General features: G+C 37.3%; 1 protein-coding gene across 3 annotated transcripts in view; it reads right to left on the bottom strand.

The window, feature by feature from the left end:
• The window catches only part of ETFA (electron transfer flavoprotein subunit alpha), a 76,095-nt gene that overhangs the window by 29,079 nt on the left and 20,370 nt on the right, over positions 1–26,646 (bottom strand). For 2 of the 3 annotated variants that reach the window (XM_057303741.1, XM_026489481.4), the window contains exons 5-9: positions 23,148–23,247; positions 21,722–21,832; positions 20,766–20,867; positions 20,341–20,409; positions 15,323–15,405 (exon numbers count right to left, since the gene is read on the bottom strand). In XM_057303741.1, the coding sequence (XP_057159724.1) occupies positions 15,323–15,405; positions 20,341–20,409; positions 20,766–20,867; positions 21,722–21,832; positions 23,148–23,247 (465 nt within the window). Of the gene's footprint in view, positions 1–3,119; positions 4,215–15,322; positions 15,406–20,340; positions 20,410–20,765; positions 20,868–21,721; positions 21,833–23,147; positions 23,248–26,646 lie in introns of those variants that run through there. The other variant, XM_048221459.2, reaches the window with a different exon arrangement.

Below are 26,646 nucleotides of genomic sequence, written 5' to 3'. Positions count from 1 at the left end.
CGCATACAGTATGCTGTTGCTATAAAGTTTCAAAAATGTATACAAAACAATGTTACCTATCAGTGCTCCCCAATTTTTTTATATCATGGCACACAGACAATGGTAGCATGTGTGTGGTACCCTGGGTTATGTGAACAAGTCTAGTCATAATATGTCTCCTGTTCCAAAGGCTGAGAGGATCAACATCTTGGCACACTTGTAAGTCATTCATGGTACTCAAGTTGAAAAGTTCAGCTATATACTGTTTAGGGAACTACAGATACACAGTAAAAGTGAAATGTACTGAAATCATCATCAAATTTAGGTAATGGTTACTTTTGAGGGAAAGGAAGGATATGTATTACAGAAAGTACATAGGGGCTTTCAACTGTAAAATATTGTTTCTTAAATTTGGTAGTAAAAACAAAGGTGTATATTATACTCTTTATATACATATATATGCATGTGTGTGTGTGTGTATACATTTTTTAAATAAATAGAAAAGAATGGGAAGCAAAGCGGATTTAGCAAATGTGAGCTACTTTTTCAAGCTTAGCCTACCAAGAAAGATGAAAAGGGAGGTAGCAAAGGGGAGGTAGAAAAGGGAAAAGAGGCTGCTGGGTAGACAAAGAATTTTCCTTTTGAACATTATAAAAAAAGGAGTCAGTGGAGAGGGAGAGGTTCTGAACCCAGAACACAGGGGTAAATAATGGAATACTGTCCTGAAGGATGTAGGAAGTAATGGGATCCAAGGACACAGGTAGAGAGACGAGCATTAAATTAGAAAGGGCTCACCTCTTTCTTTGATGTATATAGCTTAAGGTGTATTGTTTTGCTTTTATAGAGAGGACAGTAAGTTGACTTGTGAAGTAGAAGGAAAGATCAGTGCCTGAGAATAAGGGAAATAGTACTATTGAAATAAGGAGTTTTAAAAATTGGTACAGTTTAAGATAAAGTTGATATATACTAACAGAGGACAAAATAAAAATTTAGTTCAGGAGATCTATTTGTGGAAAACTGAGGCTGTGCAATCCACCAGTTTTTCCTGGACAAGTGGTTTTTAAAATGTGCTCAGGGCTCTAGTCATTCTGCAGAGAGGCCATTGAAACTCTTTCAGAAAAATGAGAAGGGAAAGAGGTACATTAACAGCACTCTAGGTTACACCACTCCACTGCAACTCCACTTTTCCTATTATCCATCGGGCTTCCTCACGAGATTTCACTGGAAGAAGGGCTCTACAACTAAATCACTACTACTCCGAAATTTCATCCTGGAAAAGTCAGAGCAGCAAGCCCCAAATCAAATAATTTTGGCTCCTTATGGAAATGAACTTAAATATTAGGCAACTGGCTGACATTGAGGGACATTATAAAAAAAAAAAAAAACAGCCTTATGAAACCACTGTCCTATTTATAGTAAAGACATTGTTGAGGATGTTAATCAATACTGTCCTCTTATAAAGCCTCAAGGGATAAATCTCTCTCTCTGATCTTGATAGTAGGCCAAATTATGCTTCCCATGTGCAATCAGTTTGTTTTTACCTTAGGAAAACTGTCAATCAGGACACTGATATCGTTTCCCAGTATGAACTGGATTCTAGAAAACCTAGTGCCAAATTTGCAGACTAGATCTGGCAAATGGATAGAATGATACAGAATTTATTTTCTTTAAAACCTCTCTCCTAGTTTTAACATATCTCCAACTTTTGTTTATCTTCCATCTGAGTTTTCTCAAGACCAAACTGTCACCCAGCACCTCCCCTGAAGAGACAAAGGCAGGTGGCTACTACAGGTGGGGGGTGGGGAATAGGAATAAAAACACTAAGAAGGGTACAGAAGGCCTAAGGTTGAGGCTAAATAAGAAGTGAGTTACTCCTTACTACAACCACGAGACTAAAGGTTAAAGAGCTGTGACAACGAAATGCAATACCTGACCCTAAACCAGATTCTGTACGGAGATGGGACAATATTATAATGAGCATTACAAAACTAAGTGATAAAACTGGAATTTCCCATTAGAATATGGAAAACGAATTAGAATTTAAATTGACAAAATCCAAATATGGAATATAAGTGTACTTTGGTTGTGTAAGAGAATATTTCTATACTTGGAAAATACACACCAAAGGGGCACCTGGGAGGCTCAGTTGGTTAAGTGTCTGACTCATGATTTTGGCTCAGGTCATGATCTCATGTGTTATGAGATTGTGCCCCCATTGGGCTCCATGCTCAGCAGGGAGTCTGCTTGAGATACTCCCTCTCCCTCTCCCCCTACTTTAGGTGCTTGCTCTCTCTCTCAAATAAATAAATTAATAAAAGAAATACACACTGAAGTATTTAGGGGTCATAATGTTACTGTCATATGTTCAGGGAAAAAAACCCTGTGTGTCTATGTGTATACACATACACACTGTACTATTTTTAATTTTCAACTTTGTGTAAGTTTGAAACTATTTTCAAATAAAAAGTTAGTTAAAAAATAGAGTAATATAGGGGCGCCTGGGTGGCACAGTGGTTAAGCGTCTGCCTTCAGCTCAGGGCGTGATCCCGGCGTTACGGGATCGAGTCCCACATCAGGCTCTTCCGCTATGAGCCTGCTTCTTCCTCTCCTACTCCCCCTGCTTGTGTTCCCTCTCTCGCTGGCTGTCTCTCTCTGTCGAATAAATAAATAAAATCTTTTAAAAAAAATAGAGTAATATAGAAGAATTTGTTGCAACAAGCCCCAAATCAGCAACAGTAAGCTACAGATTAGTGGGTCCCCACCACTAGGTCTGAATTCTTGCAGGGATCATGAATCCATAAATGTACCAGGAATTGTTCTCTATATGTTCGATAATCTTCCATAAGCATGTGTAAACTGCTATGAATGATAAAATAAAAATGTATTTAAAAGTATAACTAAATTCCTGGCATCTTTTGGGTATTATATATTTTCCTATTTTCTCAAATAATTGGTAATAAAAGTGTTTTGTGAAGATAACAAAATTAGCCTTTGTGTCCCCTAACTTGAATAGGGACTTTCTGTTTCTGAAAACTTTCTGTTTTCATCAGAAAACCACAGTGATGCTTCCCCATAACTATTACCGAATGACAACAAAATAGAACACAGGATCTTCAAAGAATATAAAGTTGAGAGGAATGTGAATAGAAAAAAATCAAGCTTTATAAGATTCAAGAGGCTTCAATGGTGAACAAAACCCCAAATTTAATATGACAGTGTTTAGCTTTCAACACAAAGAACACTTCATTATTATTAGACAAGGGAGACGTGGTTTGATAGACAATAAACTATGGGTGAAGGAGAAGACTGTGCGTTTGGATGTCCACAAGCGTAATACATGCCAACAGTGGGATATGCCTGCCAAAAACCTAATGCAATATTAAGTAGCATTAATTAAAATATTATTTAGGAAGATAATCTAATTCTGTACTCATCAGAACACATGTGAAGTAATGCATTTGATTCTGGGCCTTAGGACTCCTGCACACTGTCCTGAGGGAATTGCTTGTATCAGACTAAACCTTCCTGCAGAGAAAAATCATGAAACCTTGTTAAAATACAGACAGCAACTATTTAAATAGTCTGGAGATCAACCAAGACAGGCAGCATTTAAGAAAGCCGAATTCTGTAGGGGAGTTCCCTCACAAGATGCGTCTACCTTATACCACTACTTTCTCCCTTGGGGAATTTGCAGATTTCCCACAGGGGATAAAAGCCAATCAGAAAGCAATCACTTTGGATAGAAACCTGCAGCCTTATTAGTTGAGGAAACACACAATTTGTGGCTGCCACGTTAGCTGGAAAGGAAGGAAAAAGTTCCAGAGAGAAAAACCACAAACTCTACATATATATTCTGCTTAAAACTCTGGTCCCTGCATTAGAGATGTGCAAGTTGGCTTCTCAGCTGCATGGCTAGTACTAAAAGAGAAGACAGTCTGGAGTTTCAGTTTTGTTTTGTTTTGTTTTAGGTGTATTTGTCCAGAATCAATACCAACTAATCATTGAAGAATTCCTTTATGTGAATGCTTGGCAACAAAAATGGTGCTGAAATAAAGAGTCAGGGTTAAATAACTTTTTTGAATCTCATTATCCTGGAAAAACTGTATTGACCTTTGCACGGATGATGCAAAGAAACAAGAGTGGGTAGAACTACTGTGTGCGTTAGTCCAGACAGCGGCGCCAAACTGAACTAGTTGTCACTGTATTCTTCAAGGCCATACATTCAGTCTAAAAACCTGCAAAATAAAAAGCTGGTTTCACTTAAGATTATTCTTTTTGTTTTTTTTTAAAGATTTTATTTACTTATTTGACAGAGACAGCCAGCGAGAGAGGGAACACAAGCAGGGGGAGTGGGAGAGGGAGAAGCAGGCTCCCAGCGGAGGAGCCTGATGTGGGGCTCGATCCCAGAACGCCGGGATCACGCCCGGAGCCGAAGGCAGACGCTTAACGACTGCGCTACCCAGGCGCCCCTCACTTAAGATTATTCTTGATGAAGCAGTATAAATTATTCGTTTTATTAAACCTTGACCTTTGAGCACAGACTTTTTAGTATTCTGTATTATAAACTATGAAGTGGAATACTGTATTCCACTGTATATCAAAGCACAACAATTGTCATGAGGAAAATCACTTGGGTGATGGTTTGAATCACAAGCTGAACCAGCCACTTTTTTTATGGAACAACATTTTTACTTTAAAGAACAAGTGGCAGATATTTGATGTTTTAGCAGACATTTTATTGAAAATGAATAAAATGAGCTTATCAATTCCAAGAAAACAATTTAAAAGTTTTTGTTGCCAATGACAAAATTTGAGCTTTTAAGTGATAATTAGAATTTTAAAAACCTATATCCATAAACATGAGTTTTAAGGCTCTTCTAATGAGATGAGTGGTGATATTAAGGAACCTGACTTTCTGACATTGATAACATGTGTCAACGTTTGGGAGAGCTGCAAAATTCAGTAAACCATTACAGCATACTTTGGGGATATTGTGGGTTCAGTTCCAGACCACCATCATCAGGCAAATATCACAGTAAAGCATGTCAAAATAATTTTTTGGTTTCCCAGTGCATGTTAACCCTATATTGTAGTCTTTTAAGTGTGCAATAACATTATGTCTAACAAAATAATGTACATACCTTAATTTAAAAGTACTTTATTGCTAAAAGATGCTAACCGTCATGTGAGCTTTTCACAAGTCATAATCTTATTGCTAGTGAAAGGTCTTGCTTCATGTTGATGGCTGCTGACTGATCAGGGTGGTGGTGGCAATTTCTTCAAGTAAGACAACAGCACAGTTTGTCACATCAGGTGACTCTTCCTTTCATGAACAATTTCTCTATAGCATGTGATGCTTTCTGATTTTATCCACAGTACAACTTCTATCAAAATTCATTACCAACTAACTCTGTCATATTTTAAATCCTCTGTTGTCAACAATCGTCACAGCTTCACAGCATCTTCACCAGGAGCAATTTCCATCTCAAGAAATCACCTTCTTTGCTCACCCATAAGAAGCGACTCCTGATCCATTAAAGTTCCATCATGAGATTGTCACAATTCAGTCCCATCTTCAGGCTTCACTTCTAGTTCTCTTGCTATTTCCATCACAGCTGCAGTAACTTCCTCTACTCAAGTCTTGAACCCTGCAAAAGTCCTCCATGAGGGCTGGAACCCACTTCCTCCAAAATCCCATTAATGATGGTGTTTTGACCTCTTTCATGAATCACACATGTTCTTAATGGCATCTAGAAAGGTGAAACCTTCCTGGAAAGCTTTCAATTTACTTTCTCCAGCTTCATCAGAAGAATCACTATCTATGGCACTTAGAACCTTACAAAATGTATTTCTTAAACAATAAGACTTAAAAGTCAAAATGACTCCTTGACCCATGGGCTACAGAATGCTTGTGTTAGCACACATGAAAACAACATCTTGTACATCTCCGTCAGAACTCTTGGGTGACCAGGTGCATTGTCGATGAACAGTAATATTTTGAAAGAAATCATCTTTTTCTGAGGTCTCCATGGGAGGCTTAAAATATTCAAGTCAACCATATTGTAAACAGATGTGCTGTCATCCAGGCTTTCTTGTTCCATTTATAGAGCACAGGAAGAATAGATTTCGCATAATTCTTAAGGGCCCTAGGATTTTCAGAATGGTAAATGAGCACTGGCTTCAACTTAAAGTCACTATCTGCATCAGCCCCTAACAAGAGAGTCAGCCTGCCCTTAGAAGCTTTAAAGCCCAGCATGGATTTTTCCTCTCTAGCTATGGAAGTCCGAGATGGCACCTTCTTTCAATAAAAGACAGTTTTGTCTATTTTGAAAATCGGTTTAGTGTAGCCACCTTCACTAATTATCTGAGCCAGATCTTCTAGATCACCTGCTGCAGCTTCCACATCAGTACTTGCCGCTTCACCTTGTACTTCTATGTTATGGAGACGGCTTCCTTCCTTCCTTAAACTTCATAAACCAACCTCTGCTGGCTTCAAACTTTTCTTCTGCTGATTCTTTACCTGAGTCTCAGGCTTCACAGAATTGAAGAGACTTGCTCTGAAGAGAATTTCTCTGGAGTAAATGGCTTAAAGGAACGCTGTGGCTGGTTTGACCTCCTATCCAGACCACTAAAACTTTCTCCATATCAGCAATAAGGCTATTTCACTTTCTTATTCATCTGTTTACTGAAGTAGCTCTTTTACTCTTAGGAACTTCTTTGCATTTAAAACTTGTCTAACTGTTGGACACAAAAGGCCTAGCTTTTGCCCTGTCTAAGCTTTCAACATGCCTTCTTCATGTCTTTTCTAGCTTTTGATTTAAAGTCACAGATGTGGGGCGCCTGGGTGGCACAGCGGTTAAGCGTCTGCCTTCGGCTCAGGGCGTGATCCCGGCGTTGTGGGATCGAGCCCCACATCAGGCTCCTCTGCTATGAGCCTGCTTCTTCCTCTCCCACTCCCCCTGCTTGTGTTCCCTCTCTCACTGGCTGTCTCTATGTCTGTCAAATAAATAAATAAAATCTTTTAAAAAATAAATAAATAAATAAAATAAAGTCAGAGATGTGCAATTTTTCCTTTCACTTGAACACTGAAGAGGCCATTGAGGGGTTATTAATTGGCCTGACTTCAATAGTGTTATGCCTCGGAAAACAGGGAGACTTGAGGTGAAGGAGATAGATGGGGGAACAGCCAGTCAGTGAAACAGAACACATACAATATTCATCGATTAAATTAACTGCCTTATATGGGTGAGGTTCATTGTACCCCAAAACAATTACAATAGTAACATCAAAGACCACTGATCACAGATCACCATAACAGATATAATAATAATGGAAAACTTGAAACTACTGCAAGAATTACCAAAATGTGACACAGAGACACAAAGTGAGCAGACGCTATTGAAAAAATAGCGTTAACAGACTTGTTCAATGCAGGGTTGCCAAAAACCATTAATTTATTTAAAAAAAAATCAGAATATATGTGAAGTGCAATAAAGAGAAGCACAATAAAACAAGACGTCTTGGGCAGCTGGATGGCTCAGTTGGTTAAGCGACTACCTTTGGCTCAGGTCATGATCCTGGAGTCCCAGCAAGAGTTCTGCATTGGGCTCCCTGCTCAGTCTGCTTCTCCCTCTGACCCTGCCCCCCATGCTCTCTCTCATGCTCTCTCTAAGAAATAAAATCTTTAAAAAAAAAAAAAAACCCAAATAACAAGATATGTCTTTATTTCCTAAATGAACAATGCATGATGTACAAGATGGTAAAAGATCCCAAAGTGCAGTATAGACCAATGGATTTTAATATGAAAGCATGAAAAGGTCATTGATATGGTTTCACATTCCACACTGCAAATAACCTTTAAGAAATTACTAGTTGTTGGGGCATCTGGGTGGCTCAGTCAGTTACCCATCTGACTCTTGATTTTGGCTCAGGTCATGATCTCAGGGTTCTGAGATCAAGCCCTGCATCGGGCTCCCCGCTCAGTGGGTAGTCTGCTTATCTCCCTCTCTCCCTCTGCCCCTCCTCCTGCTTGCTCTCTAATAAATAAATAAATCTTAAAAAAAAAAAGTAATTACTACTCGTCAAGTTTTGGTATAATGTAAAAGTAAAAGATATCCACAATTTTCTGAATTGGCTATTAAAATACTCCTTTCTTCCTAACTCTATACTGTGTGATGATAGATTTTCTTCATATACTTTAATTGAACTAATATAAGAAAACATAGTGGAAGCAGAAATAAGAATCTACGAATTTTCTATTAAGTTAACTATGAAATGAAAAATGTAAAGCAATGCAACTATTCCCATTAAAATCATTTTCATTTTAGAAAACAGTAATTTTAATCAAAATGTTATATATATATTAAGAAAAACGGTTTTATTTTCAAGTAAATATTTAAAAATATTTAAAATTTTTCTGTTTGAATTTCTAATACAGTTAAGTATCAATAGATATGACCCACATAAACAAAAGCTCTTTGAGAACCCTCAATCTTGAGAAGGAATCCTAAGACAAAAAATTTGAGAAGCACTGTACTACACATATAATGAAATAGGAAAATGTGAAAATACAATCAAAGGAGATCAACCTTGAAATAACCCAGATTTTGGAATCAGTACATAAGGATTTAAAGCAGTTATTTTAAGTACGATCAAGAATGTGAAGGAAAAGTTAACTGTAATGACTGCACAAACAAGAAATCTCAACAGAGAAATTAAAATTATAAAAAGAACCAAATGCAAATCTAGAACTGAAAGAAATCTGAAATAAGAAATTCCCTAGATGGTTTTAACAGCAAATTTGAAATTATGAAAGAGTCAGTGATCTTGATAATAGACCAAGAGAAATTATTTAAATATACATTTAAAATATGTGTGCCTGGAGTTCCAGAGTAAAAGTACTGAAAAGCAGGTGGCACACAGACCAAATCTGGACTGCTGTGTGTTTCTGTATATAAAGTTTTACTGGACTAGAACCATGCTCATTCATTTACTTATTTGTCTCATTCATTTACTTATTTGTCTATAGGTGTACATTCTATGGCCCATAGAACAAAAAATATTTGCTATATTACTCTTTACAGAAAAAGTTTGTTGACCCCTGGTCTAGATCTTTTATGTTCTTACTGAATTTCTTGGTCTAGTTATTTTATCAATTACTAGAGAAAGTGTTAAAATCTCCAACTATGATTATGGATTTGTCTATTTCTAACTTAAGTTCTCTTAGTTTTTGCTTGATGTATTTTGAAACTATATTGTTGGGCACTTCCACAATCATGATTGTTCTGTCTTCCTGATAAATTAATCCTTTTATTATTATGTAATGTCTCTATCTTTAGTAGTAGTCATTGTCTTAAAGTCTACTTTTTCTGGTATTAATAAAGACAGATTTCTTAATTTCTTATGCTTACTGCTTGTATGGTATATCTTTTTCTTTTTTTTCCCCTCAAAGATTTATTTATTTTTATTGAAATTCAATTAACTAACATATAATATATCATTGTTTCAGAAGTAGAGGTCAGTGATAAAGATTTATTTATTTGAGAGAGAGAGCACGTGCACACAGGGAGACACAGAGGGAGAGGGAAAGAATCTCAAGCAGACTTCCTCCTGAGCGTGCAGCCCAGAGCCCAGATGCAGGGCTTGGGCTCACAACCCTGAGATCATGACCTGAGCTGAAATCAAGAGATGGATGCTTAACTGACTGAACCACCCAGGCACCCCTGGTATATCTTTTTCTTTCCCTTCCCTTTCAATGTATATTTTTTTAATATTTAAAATGTATTTCTTATAGGTGGCACATAGATGAGGTCTTGCTTTTTATACATTCTGACAGTCTCTTTTTGACTAGAGCATTTAACTCCTATTTTTCTCTGACTGCTTTTAAGAATGTCTTTTTATCATTCTTTAAACACTTTGATTATGATGTGCCCTGTAGTTTCTGTCATGTTTACTGTTCTTGGGGCTTGTTGAGCTTCTGAGATCTGTATGTTTATAGGTTTCATGAAATTTAAAAATTTTCTGGTCATTATTTCTCCAAAAAGTTTGGCTATTCCAACTATACATATATTAGGCCTGCTAAAGTTGCCCTACAGCTCATCAATGCTCTGTCCATTTTTTTTTCTGTTGGTTTTTTTTTTTCATATTTTCTGTGTGTCATTTTGGAGTTTTGCTACCATTATCTTACGTTCACTAATCTTTTTTCCCGCAATATCTAATAGCACAATATACATTCTTTTCAAGTTCATCAAGATAGGGCATTTGCCACGCCATAAAATGAGTCTCAATAAATTTTAAGATTGAAATATTACAGAGATAGTCTCCAAAATTAAATTAGAAATCGGTAATAGAAAGCTCTCTATGAAAAAAACCACAAATACTTAGAAATTAAACATTTCTAATTTTATAAATTAGAAAATATTTTTAAATAAATGATAAAAATACAATATATCAAAATTTGTGGGATGCAACTAAAGCAGTGCTTAGACAGAAATTTACACCTTTAATATTTACATTTAAAAATAAACAATACAGCTTGGCTGGCTCAGTCGGAAAAGCATGCAACTTGATCTCGGGGTCATGAGTTTAAGCCCCACACTGGGTGCAGAGATCACTTAAACAAACTTCAAAAAAAATTTTTAAATAACCAATACAAAATTAATGAAGTTCTACCTTAGGAGCAAGGTAAACCCAAAGTAATTAGAAAGGAGAAAAATAAGAGGAAAAAAAAGACAATGAAAAGAATTAACAAAGTTAAAATTTGGCTTACTGTTGGTGTAGCTCCTATGGGAAACAATTTGATTTAAAAAGGAATACTATGACATAGATAAACCTTGTAAACATTGTTAAATGAAAAGAAACCCACAAAAGACCACCTATTATATAATCATTAATTATTATGAAATATTAATATGAAATGTCCAGAATATGCAAACCTATATAGACAGAAAGTAGAATGTTAATTGCCTTGGCCTGTGGGAGTTGGGGGAAAAAACAGGTATGTGTCTTCTGGGGGCAATGAAAATGTCCTAAAACTAACTGAGATGATGGTTGTATAACTCTGTGAATATACTAAAAGCCACTGAATTAAACATTTAATTGGATAAATTGTATGGTACATGAATTATATATCTCAATAAGACTATCATTCTAAAAAAGTTGGGTCACTGAGATTTTTCAAATTTTTTTATAAACTCCTCACTAGACTGATGAAGAGAAAGTGAACAAAAAAGAGAAGACACAAATTACCAATTGCAGAAATTAAAAAGGATCACTCCAGATCTTACAGACAACAGAAAGAAAACAGGGCAGTATTATAAACACCTTTATCCAATACATTTGACGACTTACAAGAATTGGACCAATTCACTGAAATGTATCACTCAGCCGAAAGACTCAAAATCGAAAATCTGAATAGCCCTAAAACCATTAAAGAACCTGAGTTAATTGTCCAATACTCCACCAAAGAAAAAAACCACCAATAAACTCTAGGCCAAAATGGCATCACTGGTGAATTCTATCACATTTAAGAAAAAACAAAAATACCAATCTCACACAAACCATTCAGAAAATAGAGCAGTAGGGAACATCTTTCAACTTGTTTTATGAAGCCAGCATTAACGTGGATACCAAAATTAGACAAATATTTTTTAAAAAGAAAGTTACAGATTATTTTGATCAAGACAGACCCCAAAATCCTTAGCACAATACCAATCACAACCAGCAATATATTAAAAAGATATCATGATCAAGTAGGGTTTATCACAGTAACTCAAAGTGCTTTAACACTAAAAAATCAAACAATGTAATTCATCATATTAACAAAATTAAGGAGAAAAAAAACATATGATCATTTCAAAAAATGGAGAAAAACATCTGACAAAATACAACAACCATTCATGGTAACAACCCTCAACAAAATGGAGGGAAGTTCCTCGACTTGATACCATTAAGAAAACAAATAGGCAAGCCACATCTTGGGAGAAATATTTGCAAAACATATCTGACAAGAAGCTCATGTATCTTAATATATAATTATATAAGTAATTTAATCATATATATATAACATATACATAACGGTGACATTTCAATAACAAAAAGACAAGCAATAAAAAAGGGTCAAAGAATTAAACAGACACGTCATAAGGAAGACATGTGACTCCCCAAAACACAGCAATGTTCATCATTAGATATCAGGCAAATGCAAATTAAAACCACAATAAGGTAGCACTACACATTCACCATTCAACAGCTAAAACACCAAATGTTGGTAAAAATGAGGAGCAACTGGAACCCAGATACATAGTTGGTGGAAATGTAAAATTGTACTTTGGGAAGAAATGATCCAGACAGGAGTATCCAAGCCCAAGCAAAGTGGGGAGGGTATCTATTTGGAAGGGTCCAGGTTTTTCCCTGTAGGGAGGGCATTACAAACAGGGAAAGGGAAAGAACTAGAATTGATCCTGCAGTATCAGACTGGAATTGGCAGTATCAAAGTGAACTATGGTTTTCAATATACAGAATAGAGACTGATACAGAAATACAGATATAAATGCGTGTGTGTGTGCCTACACATACACATAGCTACACACATTCCCTAGCTTTTTTCACTGAGAGGTCCTGGGAATAACAACATCCCAATAGCAATGAAAGCAGCTAACAACCAGCTGTTGGCTGCTAAATACTATTCTTCACTAAAAGGAACCAGGGCTCTTTCGCAAAAAGACAGATTCCAGGGCTGACATAAGAAAAATACAAAATGAGCCTGGAACATATTGTTCTGTTAGAAAGTAAGAATGGGCTCAGAGAAAGATGGGAACATGTCAAAAAAGACATGGAAGCCACCTTTAAGAGGTTCTTACTGGCCAAATGTGGGACAATGTGTACAACAATAATAATGACAGATTTTCACCCACTCAGTAAAATGGGAATCAAAAGTCCATACTGATATAAATATATGAATTGAAAGTCTAAGGACAATTGCAATGTTCACATCATTTCAAAGTACCTCCTCATAAAACATTTCTTAATTACAAAGGGAAAAGTAACTTTATAGCAGAAAAATTTCGGATATCACTTTAATGAAAAGATCAAAGTGAAAATCATTAGTAATAAGACAAAATGAAATTGTATACCACCTGATAGGATGAAATACGTTTGTGATATTCCCGTCAAATATATATAATATATAACAATATATTATATAACCTAAATTGAATTGTGAGGAAACAAGACAAACCTAATTTGAGGGACATTTTACTCTTCAAAATAGCTATCCTATAATCTTCAGAAGTGCCAAGGTCATGAAAGTCAAGGTAAGACAGAAACTGTTTAAGATGGAAGGATACATGACAACTATATGCATCATGTGATTCTAAGCTAAAGCCTTTTGCTATAAAGGACATTACTGGACAACAGGCAAAACCTGAATGGGATGTGATGATAAGATGGAATTAATGTATCAGTCGTAATGTCCTGATTTTAAAAGTTGTATGGTGGTTATATAGGAGAATGCTCTACATAACATATCTGGGGATGATGGAGTATCATCTCAGCAACTTACTTTCAAATGGTCCACAAAAATAAAGGTTTTTGGTCTGTACTCACAGGTTTCTGTACACTTGAGATTGTTTCAAAAAGGTTTTTGGGTTTTTTTTTTTTTTTTAGGAAAGAGCGAGCATGCACACGTGCATGAGCAGACAGGGGAAGGGCAGAGGGAGAGGGAGAAAATATTAAGAAGGCTCTATGGTCAGGGCAGGGCTCCAACAAGGTACTCGACCTCACTACTCTGAGATCATGACCTGCGCCAAAACCAAGAGCCAGATGTTTAACCAACTGAGCCACCCAGGTGCCCCTAGATTCTTTCAAAAGTTTTAAAGCTTAAACACACACACATACACACACACATATAAATACATACGTATATACATGACCAGGCCTAACTCAGAATTAGTGAATCAGAAACTCCGGGGATTATATGATTTACATTAAAGAAAGTCTTTAAAGTGTTTAAAATATTTACATTCCTTATGAAAAAAATGTAAATGATTCTATATTGATAATGGCAGTGTTGAAGAAAGCTGACTGACTGTATGACATTTATTTTCGATACAGATAAGGATGCCACTGGTCATTCCATCATTCAGCTGTTCTACTTAACAAGTGCTGCCTTTCCGTGAAACTAAATAACTCAGTGCATTCTAAATTTCTTGTAGAAGTATTATTAATTAGGAATGTTGTGGCTCTGATCTTTTGTAAATTCAAGCCTGAAGATGTCTACTCATGTAATGTGAACAATCATTAGATAAGGTTAGTGACTGAACTTTGAAACCAAAGTATTTATTTTTTAAGTTTTGGATAGGTTTAACTGAAGAATATTCTAGTATCACTTATTTATATGGATCAGAATTTTCTGAATTTCATGCAGCTAGACATAATAACAGAAATAAAGTAGGTGTTTAGGATGAACAACTATTATTCATAGCTCCTGATTTCAAGATTCTGTGTTCATTAATACAGTTTTTACTAATAATAAATAGGCTTTATGGTAAATATATGCTAATGTGAACTTACAAAATCCATTTACTAATAAAATATTATTTTATACCCATTGTTGTGATATGAATTTTTTAAAGATTTTATGTGAATTTGACAGTGTTCTACTGCTTTAAAAAAATCTGAAAGACACTGGAATTTTTTTTTTTTAAGAGAGGGAGAGAACGGCAGAGAGAGGGAGAGAGAGAATCCCAAGCAGACTCCAGGCCGAGCGCAGAGCCCGACGTGGGGCTAGAATTCATGACCCTGAGATCACGACCTGAGCTAAAATCAAGAGTCGGACACTTGACCGACTGAACCACCCAGGCACTCCAAGACATTGAAATTTAATTAAACTTAAAAAAATCTGAAAGACAGGGGCACCTGGGTGGCACAGCGGTTAAGCGTCTGCCTTCGGCTCAGGGCATGATCCTGGCGTTATGGGATCGAGCCCCACATCAGGCTCCTCTGCTATGAGCCTGCTGCTTCCTCTCCCACTCCCCCTGCTTGTGTTCCCTCTCTCGCTGGCTGTCTCTATCTCTGTCGAATAAATAAATAAAATCTTTAAAAAAAGAAAAAAATCTGAAAGACAATGCTGGATTTAAGAACTACTAAGCATTTTACTGAGCCCAAGAAATCCACAGACCTTGTGAGGACACGTTCACCACTGTAATGGCTAACTGCTTAGATACACTGAGAAGTATTTGAGATGGTTATTCAACAAATACACACACACACACACACACACACACACACACACCCTTTTTATCCCCGCAGAATTTTGCATGGCATATTTTATTGCAATACTCACTGGTGCTACTATTTTTCCCGTCTGTCCAACTTGCATGTCATTGGGAACAAAGCCAGCATCAACAGCAGCACGAGAAGCACCAACTAAAGGAGAAAACATATTTGTCATTTTTTTAAGCCCTATTCATCACCTGGTTGGAATATTCACTAATAACTGTATAAAAAGACACTAATAAGTACACTTACAAATTTATTTTATAAAGGCCTTGTTTAAAAAAAAAATCCCCTTATCACTGATCAAGAATTCTAAAATGAAGTACTAGTAAATTTTATACACAAAACTTAAAGAAATGCCTTCTACTTGTACCCAAAGATTTAAAATTTTAAATTTGGCTGAAGTCCTCTGCTTGCTTTATCAAAAAGGCATCTAGGCATTCATAAAACATAATCTGTTTGGCATGCCATTAAAAATGCTCCTTCATGCAATAACCTCACAACTTTTGAAGGTACTATATCATTATCTCCTGTAATCAGATAAAGACAAGTTACACATAACATAAGCTTTAACTTATCTAAAAAAAATGAGAAGTTAAGTAGCCCTTTATCCTCCTTTAGCAGGAGTCAACAAGGAGCCCTGGACTTGGAGTAATGTCACCTCTCTCACTGCAGGGGTCAAGAATGAGCCTCAGGTCCTTTTCATCTTCATGTAGAGAGGACAAGAGGAAGCCACAAATAGTATTCCTCACTACCTCCTAACGCTCACAGTCTCAACACTACCTGAGTCAGTGAGGACTGGCCCTTTACTTACTTCAGTCACTACAACAAGGCCCAGACTCAAAGGTTATCCTTCATAATCCACACACTAATCTCCATAACGCCTGGCATGCTCCCTAATCTATACCCATCTTGCCATTTGTCTAGATGCTCCCTGAGGACGATTCCCCTGCAGTCCCATCCAGCAGATGTTGCTCTGTCTGCCACCATCTTCATACCACTGGGCCTGGAGGTGGGACTCTTCACTGACACCTTCAGAAAGTTCTCCCTCCTTCCTGCGTAAAAGCCTTCAGCTTTGGATCTCAGATCTCTTCAGATCATGTCACCCATTTATTGCTGTGTCAGCTATTAACCACGAGTCCAATCCCCTTCATTTTAGCTTCTGGGCCATTTTTCTAGTACTAGTCTTAATTCTCAGAGATTTCAACACCTGGCCTGTTGGTTCCTTAAACTCTTCTCCGATCATCTGTGTCCTCGGCCACACCCATGGTCACGTCCCCAACCTTTCCATTACCAATATTCCTAGATAATCTCAATTTCCTATGTCTCTCTGTAACCTCTTTCCATCTGACTCCGTTTGCACCCAGCTCCAACAAGCCTCTGAGCTTCACCGGGATCTACATTTCTATTTGCTGACCCTCTCCCCCAGTATGTTGCCTCCTCTTTACCTAGCTTAAATTCTATGATCAATGACTCTAATCACTTCATTGCATATGCCTTCAATCTCCTTGCCTTCATCATCACACTCAACTGGAAAAATCTCCATCTCCAGTTAACAGATTAAACAACCTCTCTACCTTTTCCAAACCTGTCCTCCTGTAGTTCAGCATAACTGGAGAAAAACACCAACACTAAGCTGTGTTAACGTAAATAAACAGGCCTTAATTCTCTGTTTCCTAAACTATAATTCCACATCTTTTTTTCTCTCGTCAAACGTCCAATATGCTTTAACATCCTTACTCTCAGCTGATGACCTTGCTTCCTATTTCATTTAAGAAACTGAAATCATCACAAGAGAACTTCCACATGGTCCAGCTAACACACACCCATCAACCTGCAGCTGTGTCCCTACTCTTTTTTTGCCTACTTAAGGACATCACTCCAGCAACTCCCCCCTCCCTCTCCTGCGTGATTAATTTTTCCCTCTCAACTGGAGCATTCCCATCAACACAGAAGCATGCTATTATTTGTCTCCCCTTTAAAACGCTCCTCTGTTGGCCCATTCCCCCCTAAACATTGTTCATTTCTCTGCTTTCCCACATAGCAAAATCTCTCTAAAGAGTTATCTGTATTCACTGATTCCAATTCCAGGCCTCCCAATCTATTTCTAAAAACTTTATTAAAACATTACACACGTATAGAAACACATGCAAATCACAAATGTACTGCTCAATGGTTTATCATAAAGTGAATGCAGTCATGTAACCACCATTTAGGATCATTCTTTTAAATTCATTCCACTCAGGTTTTTGCTCCCACTACTCCACTAAAAATGCTCAAAGTCACCAATGACCTCTAAGTGGCTAAATCAATTAGTCACTCTCAGTCCTCATCCTCCTTGACCTGTGACAATGCCTGACTAAAACACTTCACTTGGATTCCAAAACATCATGTTCGCTGTCCTGGTTTTCCTGCCTTACTTACCACACTCCTTTTGGTCGTCTTTCTCTCCTTCTCCCCTATCTTTTAATCTTACAGTGTCTAGGGCTCAGTCCTGGGACCTCTTTTTTATCTACACTCATTCCCTTGGTGATGTCATCCAGTTTCATGGCTTCAAATACCATCTAAATGAAACTGATTCCCAAATTTATACTCCAGCCCAAACTTCTCCAATGAATTCTACACTCCTATACCAACAGTTTAATTGACATTTCTACTTATATGTTTATTGTTAGCTCAAAACTTAATATGCCCAAAATGGAATTCCTGATCTCTCCCTGGAAACTGTGCCACCTGGGGTCTTTACTCTCTCAGCTAATGGTAACTTCATCCTACCAAATGCCAGATAAAAACTCTCTCTCATAATACATATATCCAATCTGCCAAGAAATCCCAGTTTCTTTACCTTCAACTATATATCCTGAAACTATTTCTCCCCACATCTACTGCTACTAACCTGATCCAAACCACTAGTATCTCTCACCTGAATGATTAAAACAGCCTCCTAATCGATCTCCCTGTTAATGTACTTACCCCCTACACATATCTATGCTCAAAACTGTAGCTAGAGTGTCAGGTTATGTGACTCTTCTACTCAAACCTTTCAATGGTTTCCCATTTCATCCAGAGAAAAGCAATCTCTTTACTAAGGCATATAATGCCTTATGTGGTCTGGTCTATTACTCCTAATCTTATCTCTTACTACAATCCCTTTCTGCACTTCCTATTCCAGCCACACTGGCCTCCTTGCTATTCATCACATAAACCAGACATAAACCCTTAGCTGGACCCTTTGTAATTTACTGGTCCCTCCACCTGAAACATTCTCTCTCTCTCTCAGATCTCCTCATGGCTTGCTTCTTCACCTCTCTCAAATCTTTGTTCAGGGACGCCTGGGTGGCTCAGTTGTTAAGCATCTGCCTTCGGCTTAGGTCATGATCCCGGGGTCCTGGGATTGAGCCCCACATTGGGCTCCCTGCTCAACAGGAAGCCTGCTTCTCCCTCTCCCACTCCTCCTGCTTGTGTTCCCTCTCTTGCTATCTCTCTCTAATAAATAAATAAAATCTTAAAAAACAAAAAAACCTTTGTTCAGATGTCTCCTTATTAAGGCCTCCTCTGACCATCTTACTTAAAACTGACATCTTCCCTCTCTAAACTCCTCCTCCTTTTCATAGCATTTATTACCTTTAACATACTATTATATACTAATTTATTATATTTAGTGTCTGTGGTAGGCAGAAAAATGGCCCCTCTAAAGATATATTCATTTCTAATCCCCAGAATCTGTATTACCAACATGGCAGCAGATACGATATAAAGGATCTTAAGAGAGGGTGCTTATCCTGAATTATCTAGGTTGTCCCTTAAAGGTCATCACATGTATCATTATAAAAGGGATATAGAGGGAGGTTTGATACGGATACACAGAGAAGAAGGTGATTCGACGGAGGCAGACTGGAGTGATGGATGCAGCCTCATGCCCAGGAATGTTGGGGCAGCCTCTAAAAACTGCAAACGAACAGACTTACTCCCAGAGGGTGGTCCTGACAACACCATGATTTCAACATACTTTTGGCCTCTAGAACTGTGAGAATCAGTTTCTGCTGTTTTAAGCCACAGAGTTTACAGCAATTTGTTACAGTAGCCACAGAAAACTAATACAAGTCTAGTCTCACCCAAATACAAATGTAACTTCCACAAGGGCAGAGACTGCTTATTTTGCTCACTGCTATTTCCTGACATATGCCAGACACTCAATAAATATTTGTTCAATTAAAGAATAAATGAATGAAATAAACACCCTCAAATAAAACCATCTGATTACAGAATCAATATCATGCTCTTATTCAGACAAAACCATTACTGTTTCTATGAGCAGATATATTAGCTAATATAAATTATTAATATTAGCTAATATATAATATTAAATGCATATAAAAACCTAGAAAGTTATACACAAAACTCTTAAAAAGGGGAAGAAAGAAAAGAATGGAGACCTTCTTTTTTTAAGAGAGATGGGGAGGGAGTGGGAAAGGGAGAGAGAGAATCTTAAGCAGGGAGGGAGGGGAGAGTGGGGGAGAGAGAGAATCTTAAGCAGGCTCCATGGGGCTCCATCTCACGATCCTGAGATCATGACCTGAGCCAAAATCAAAAGTAGGCACTGAAGCTGTCATTTAATTTTTTTAAATGGAAAAACAGGGGCGCCTGGGTGGCTCAGTCAGTTAAGTGGCTACCTTCAACTCAGGTTATGATCCCAGAGTCCTGGGATTGAGCTCCGCATCAGGCTCCCTGCTCAGTAGGGAGTCTGCTTCTCCCTCTGCTCCTCACCCCACTCTCGTTCTCTCTCTCTCTCTCAAATAAATAAAATCTTTAATAAACAAACAAACAAATAAATGGAAAAACAACAAAGATTTCGCAAATATAAGAGCGTCGCATAAACAATAAAAAAGCACAAGGACTCTCTCCACACTAAATGCTATACCATTTACTTGGAGACTAAGAAAAACCATTTTAGAGAGAAAAGCTGAAAACCAGAGAAAGCAAAATAATCTGCAGCCTTGCGTGACTTACATATAAATGAGATAATAAAGAAAAAATACTTCCGACAAAAAGGGAGTATTTTTCTACTAAAGAAAACAACTTTACCTGCAGCATGTAGTTGATCTGCCAAATCATATAACAACTTAAAGTTCTCTCCACTCTTCAAACCCCGACCTTATTGAAGAAGACGAAAAAAACAAAAAAACAAAAAACCAAATTAAGTAAACATAAACTTCATCCTATAAAGGAAACATAAACTCCATTCTATACAGCTGTGGAGACGACTTGTACCATGCTCCCCCTGGTGCCAGCGAAACAGATGTGCATCTGAGAGCCCAAATCTTATCCAGCTCATGATTTCATTTTCCTAATTGGTAAAATGGGAATAATACTTGCAACCTACCTACTTCTCACATTTGAAAAAACAAAAAACAAAAAAACTGTGCTCCTCTAAAATAAATACTAACAAAATCAAAGATTTTAAGTTTACAACATCTTTTAAAATTAATAAATTACAATATTCCACTTACCACCAGATACCACCACTTTGGCACCAGTTAGCTCTGGCCGATCACTTTTTGTTAATTTCTGGTCAAGCCACTCCGCTATCCCCACTGGGGAAGGACTTGGTGCTGCATACATTGATAGAGATAACAAAACCATGACCGTGAGTTAAAATTCAGTAGCAGTAATTTTTAAGAGACACACATAGAGAATTCCATGAAATTTGTTTGTTAGTTACTGTGAATTTTTTGTGCTTCTAATATCATTCTTTCTGATTTTTTGGAAAAAAATGAAGGGATTAGAGTCCAGCCTTTACCTCATTAGCTATATGAACTTTGAGAAGTCATCTAATTCTCTGAGTCTACCTATAAAACTGGAATAACCTTCTATGAGGTTCAAATAAGGTACCTATATATACTAAAGAATAACACCCTCTGTACATTCACTATTAATTACATTCTTCCACTATACTGAGTCTCGCAGTATTATAATAGAAAATAATGAGAAAAAAGTAAAATAACACCCCTTTGATCTACCAAAGCAACTATACTAGTACAAAAAAGATATGAAAAAGGCACATTATAAATACTTCTTCCTTTTGGAAAGCTTGGGAATATTATTTAGACTGAGCTCTCAGACACTGTTTAAGAAATTTAACCAGAGGGGCACCTGGGTGGCGCAGCTGTTAAGCGTCTGCCTTCGGCTCAGGGCGTGATCCCGGCGTTATAGGATCGAGCCCCTAACCCGGCGTTATGGGATCGAGCCCCACATCAGGCTCCTCCGCTATGAGCCTGCTTCTTCCTCTCCCACTCCCCCTGCTTGTGTTCCCTCTCTCGCTGACTGTCTCTATCTCTGTCGAATAAATAAATAAAATCTTAAAAAAAAAAAAGAAATTTAATCAGAGGCCATCTCTTATTCTAATATAATCAGTGAACTAAAAAACAAGAAACAAAACAAACACAAACTTCAAATGAACACTCACCCTTTTCTGAACTGGCACTACCTCCACTTGTTGCTGCAGCTTCAAAAGATGTTCCTCGGACAGAAAACACCTTCACTTTCTCATCGCACTTCACCGTACATAAAGCATTTCCTGAAATACAAAATTTATTTTTTTAAAAACACCGTTGAAAGGCGAGTAATCCTTTGAGGTTCAGAATTTACCTCATGAAAACAAGGAAGAAATAACTACGAACCAGTTGTTTTCTACCTCTACTAAGTACAGGAAAAAGGACCATAACACCGAAGAAACTTATCAGTGGATACCTGTATAACCTTGGATTTTTTAAAAGCAGGGCAAGTGCTGACCTGCCTGGAAGCACGAAATTGGAATAGGCTAGGCAGCCACACTAATATTCCTAAAAGGAATATAAACAAAAGCTTCCTTCTCCAAAAACACAGTCAGTAACTCAAGAATATGAGCAGCAACAACTTAAGAATGCAGCCACTAGGCTTACCAAGAGAGGAATTAATTAATAAATAATTTAATTAATAAATAATAAATAATAATTTAATTAATAAATTAAAACATGATAGGGCAAGGGCACCTGGGTGACTCAGTCAGTTAAGCGCCTGCCTTCAGCTCAGGTTGTGATCCCAGGGTCCTGAAATCAGGCAGGCATCAGGCTCCCTGCTCCAAGGGGTGCCTGCTTCTCCCTCTGCCCCTTCCTCTTCCCTGGCTTTTGCAGGCACGGGCGCTCTCCTTCTCTCTCAAATAAATAAAATCTTTTTTTAAAAAAGAAAGAAAACATGATAGGGCATAAAGAACAAGAGGTGTGATGTGCCAAGATTTTAAAAGAATTTAAGACATTTCTTACGGATTGGCAATCATGTAAGAGTGCCCTAAACTTGACCAATATTTCCCCTCAACCTCTACCAAAGATGAAAGATCTAATTTGAGAACTGACCATTAAACTGAAACACAAAACTTCTATCAGAAAGAACAAAGAGTTCACTGCCTTCTCTAGTCCCACTAGAGACCAGATTGCTTAGCAGAAGATCAATCAACTAAAGAGACACTGATATGAATTTCTTAATGCAGATGGAAATGGAGTAGAAGCAGTGAAGATTAAGAATACAATTTTTTTAAATGGGAAAGTTTTGCTTCTCCAGGTGCCACTTACAAAATGTATTGAATAGTGAATCTAATTTTTATTGATGACTGGAAAAATCTCATTGCTCTGTAAACTGAACAACCAAGCAGGAAAGAACTGTGTTCTAGATCTATCAAACAGAACATCATGTCGTGATCCAGCAGCAAATCTCAGATTGAGATTTTTCTCAGAAACCTTTAAGATGGTCTATTTAAAGTATATGACTTGTTTAAAATACTATCTTCAAATTAATTTCTGCTTTTAAAATTCACGAAAAGTTAACACACTGATTAATTATTTGCTTTGGGTACTCACCTGCATAAATAGTTCTCACAAATGTGTCAGGAGACTTGATTGCAATGATGTCAGAAATTGGGGCAACATCAAGTTTGGCTGCTATTCTGGGCAAAAGGTTCTAAAAGCAAAAATAGCAGTGAATTACACACATACACACTTATGGATGGCTATCAACTATCAACACTAACATTCTCAAAATGCATATTCTGCAGAAATTTTAATTCAAGTATTTTATATTTCATATACCTCTTTAGACATACTACAACTTCAAGCACAACTTTTTGGATAGTCTTTGAGATTAAGTAAGAGTCTATCATTACTCTAACTACATCAAGGTTTTTATGAGTTTTACAGTAATAAACCATCTTAACTCAGTATGTTGAATTATAAGATATGATATTTGCTTTAATGAACGTCACTCACACAGTGTGACCATCATAGATTACTGAATTTAGGTAAAACAGAAAAATATTCAGAAGAGTAGTAAAATTCTCAAATACTAAAAAAGATTATACATGTATATATTTAATGTATATGAAAGAAAAAATTTCAAAGGAGACGTTTTCACCTTTTTAAAAACTCAGTACTGCGTTAAGAAAGATCAAAACTAACCTAAATATCCATCAACAGGGGATAGGTCTATTAATTATATCTCATCCATATTAATGGAATCCTATGTAACCGCAAAACAAGAAGAGAAAGGTGAAGCATAGCCTGTATAATATGTGCGGGAGCAACACAATTAGTAAATGCTTCTCCTTGTATGTGCATATAACATCTCTGCAACAGATACGTGTGCTAACTTTGCCCTCACTAGCAGAGACCACTGGGAAAGCCACAATATCCGCAGGTCTCAGTTACTTCATCTCACAAATGACAGAAAGAGAATTCCTAGTTTTAGTCTAAAATTCTATGACTCTAGGGCTCTAAAACAGAGTTAGTGAAGTCTGAATGTCCACGCTTTCTAGACTCAAAGGTTTCCTTAGATGATAACATCATCTAAGTGTAATAAAAAAAATGAAGTGTTGCTTTTTTTTTTTTTTAATTTAAAGATTTATTTATTTGAGAGAGAGTGCACATGCGCATGCCCACGAGCAGGGGTGGGGGTACAGAGGGACAGGGAGAAGCAGACACACCACTGAGCCAGGAGCCCAATGCTGGGCTCCATCCCAGGACCCAGAGATCATGACCTTAGCAGAAGTCAGATGCTTAACCCACTGAGCCATCCAGGCACCCCAAGTTACTTTTATCACACAAATAGAAAGCTGAATTCTACACTGCTTTCTACACAGAGCTTACCCCATGGCATCTCCTGAGCTTGGTACATGACACCATCTCTAGCAAACTCACTATAACAGTATTCAAGTTCCTCCTACATGCATGTGCAATTATACTATTTGTCACTAACATGTAGTTTGTTTTAAAATAACTTTAAAATACATACTTATAATGACCCTCAACTAAACTTAAGCACCCCCAGGGTAGAGATGTTGTGTTTTCCATTCCCCTTGTGTCTTACCCTATATCTAATAAGTGGTTCTATATATACCGATGCTAACAAGTGTTGATGGCCTGAGTCAATTTTCCTCCTGTTTTATCTACAACAGGAAAGATTTTATAATTTCAGTTTATTTTTACCTTTATTATATAGCAGTCCTCTTTCAACCATGACAGAAGAACTACTGAAAAGTACCACAGTTTATAAAACCACAATTAGAAAAAATTAAGATCTCTTTAAAATAAAGCATTTGGGAAAACAACTAAAATGCCATTAAACAAACTTCTAACTTGGTAAATAAGAAGTTTAGAAGATACCTACTTTCAAAACAAATCAAATATGACAGTGTTTAAAGCCTGCTTCACTAACTCTTTTTTGAAATCACCTTTTAACTATTCAGGAAATACCACTGGAATATTATTACCTGGCTGAGCAAATTCTATTACAAACATTATGTGATGCAAACTATGTCTCTGTTTATAGTTTTAAACTTTCTAAATTGCTTGACATTTAATATCTTTTGTACTTCCATTATCCCATGTTTCATTTTAGCACATCTTGAAAAAAATTGGGGCGCCTGGGTGGCACAGCGGTTAAGCGTCTGCCTTCGGCTCAGGGCGTGATCCCAGCGTTGTGGGATCGAGCCCCACATCAGGCTCCTCCGCTATGAGCCTGCTTCTTCCTCTCCCACTCCCCCTGTTTGTGTTCCCTCTCTCGCTGGCTGTCTCTATCTCTGTCGAATAAATAAATAAATAAATAAATAAATAAATAAAATCTTAAAAAAAAAAAAATTTACCATGGTGCTTAAAGGCATATGTTTCCCCAGGTCTGATCTTTCATTTAAATGTCCAGAGAAGGTAGATGGTGAACAGATCTATCTCTACACTATGCAAACAGGCTTGACCACATTGGTTTCAGGGGACAGGCACAACTGTCAGAGTGTTTTTTCATACACAAAAAGATGACAGATTCTAGCATACCAGTATAAAAGTGTGCAACTCAAAATCACAGTTGGTAAAGGGCTGTGGTAGAGCAGATTGCTTAGCTGCATCTAATAGACTCTTTCTCATTCCAAACCCATTCAGAGGCTTCAACACCAGCTAATCATATATGACCCTTGTTCTCAAAACTTTCATATGTTGGGCACCTGGGTGACTTAGCTGGTTAAGTGTATGCCTTTGGCTTAGGTCATGATCCCAGAGTCCTGTGATGGAGCCCTGCATTGGGCTCCCTGCTCGGGGGAGTTTGCTTCTCCCTCTCCTCTGCACCTACCCCCCACCCCGTCCCGCTCCTTCTCTCTCTCTCAAATAAGTAAAAAAAATCTTTAAAAAAAAAAACAACTTTCATATGTCAACAACACAGCAATCAAGGTCAGACTATTAAAATCTGGCTAATTAGATGCAACAAACACCCTTTCTTGGTTTAATAATCTTTTCGGAGAACTGTCACCACAAACTCAAGACTCGTGAAATTTGTTTACATCATCTAATGCAGGATCAAAACTTTCAGAGATAGAATGGTCCACAAAGATCTTTTCGTTCAATGCTCGTCTGTAACAGAAGTTGGATGTTAATCCTCTGACTTAATCTTTTCCAGAGTAAGGGAAGAAAGCGCCCCCCCCCCTTTCCTTTTTAACATCGCTCTTTGGTAGATCTTGGATGTCACGTGGTCAAACTGCATCATTTTACATATAAGAAAAACAGACTTCGGAAAGGCAAAATGACTAGCCCAAGATCATATAGGTCTGTGGAACCACTTTACTTATCAATTACTAAATTCTATTAAAAAACTAAAAATTTATGATAGTGTACAATGTAACAACCTAATAATAAAAGGATAATTGTTCATTAAACTCATGTGTTTACATTGTTACTGCCTAGAAATTCTTAAAAGAAAAAATTTAGGGGCGCTTGGGTGGCACAGCGGTTAAGCATCTGCCTTCGGCTCAGGGCGTGATCCCGGCATTATGGGATCGAGCCCCACGTCAGGCTCTTCTGCTATGAGCCTGCTTCTTCCTCT

The sequence above is a fragment of the Ursus arctos genome, unplaced genomic scaffold, assembly GCF_023065955.2.
Source record: "Ursus arctos isolate Adak ecotype North America unplaced genomic scaffold, UrsArc2.0 scaffold_28, whole genome shotgun sequence".
Taxonomy (NCBI): domain Eukaryota; kingdom Metazoa; phylum Chordata; class Mammalia; order Carnivora; family Ursidae; genus Ursus; species Ursus arctos.
This window is presented reverse-complemented; position numbering and strand designations above follow the sequence as displayed.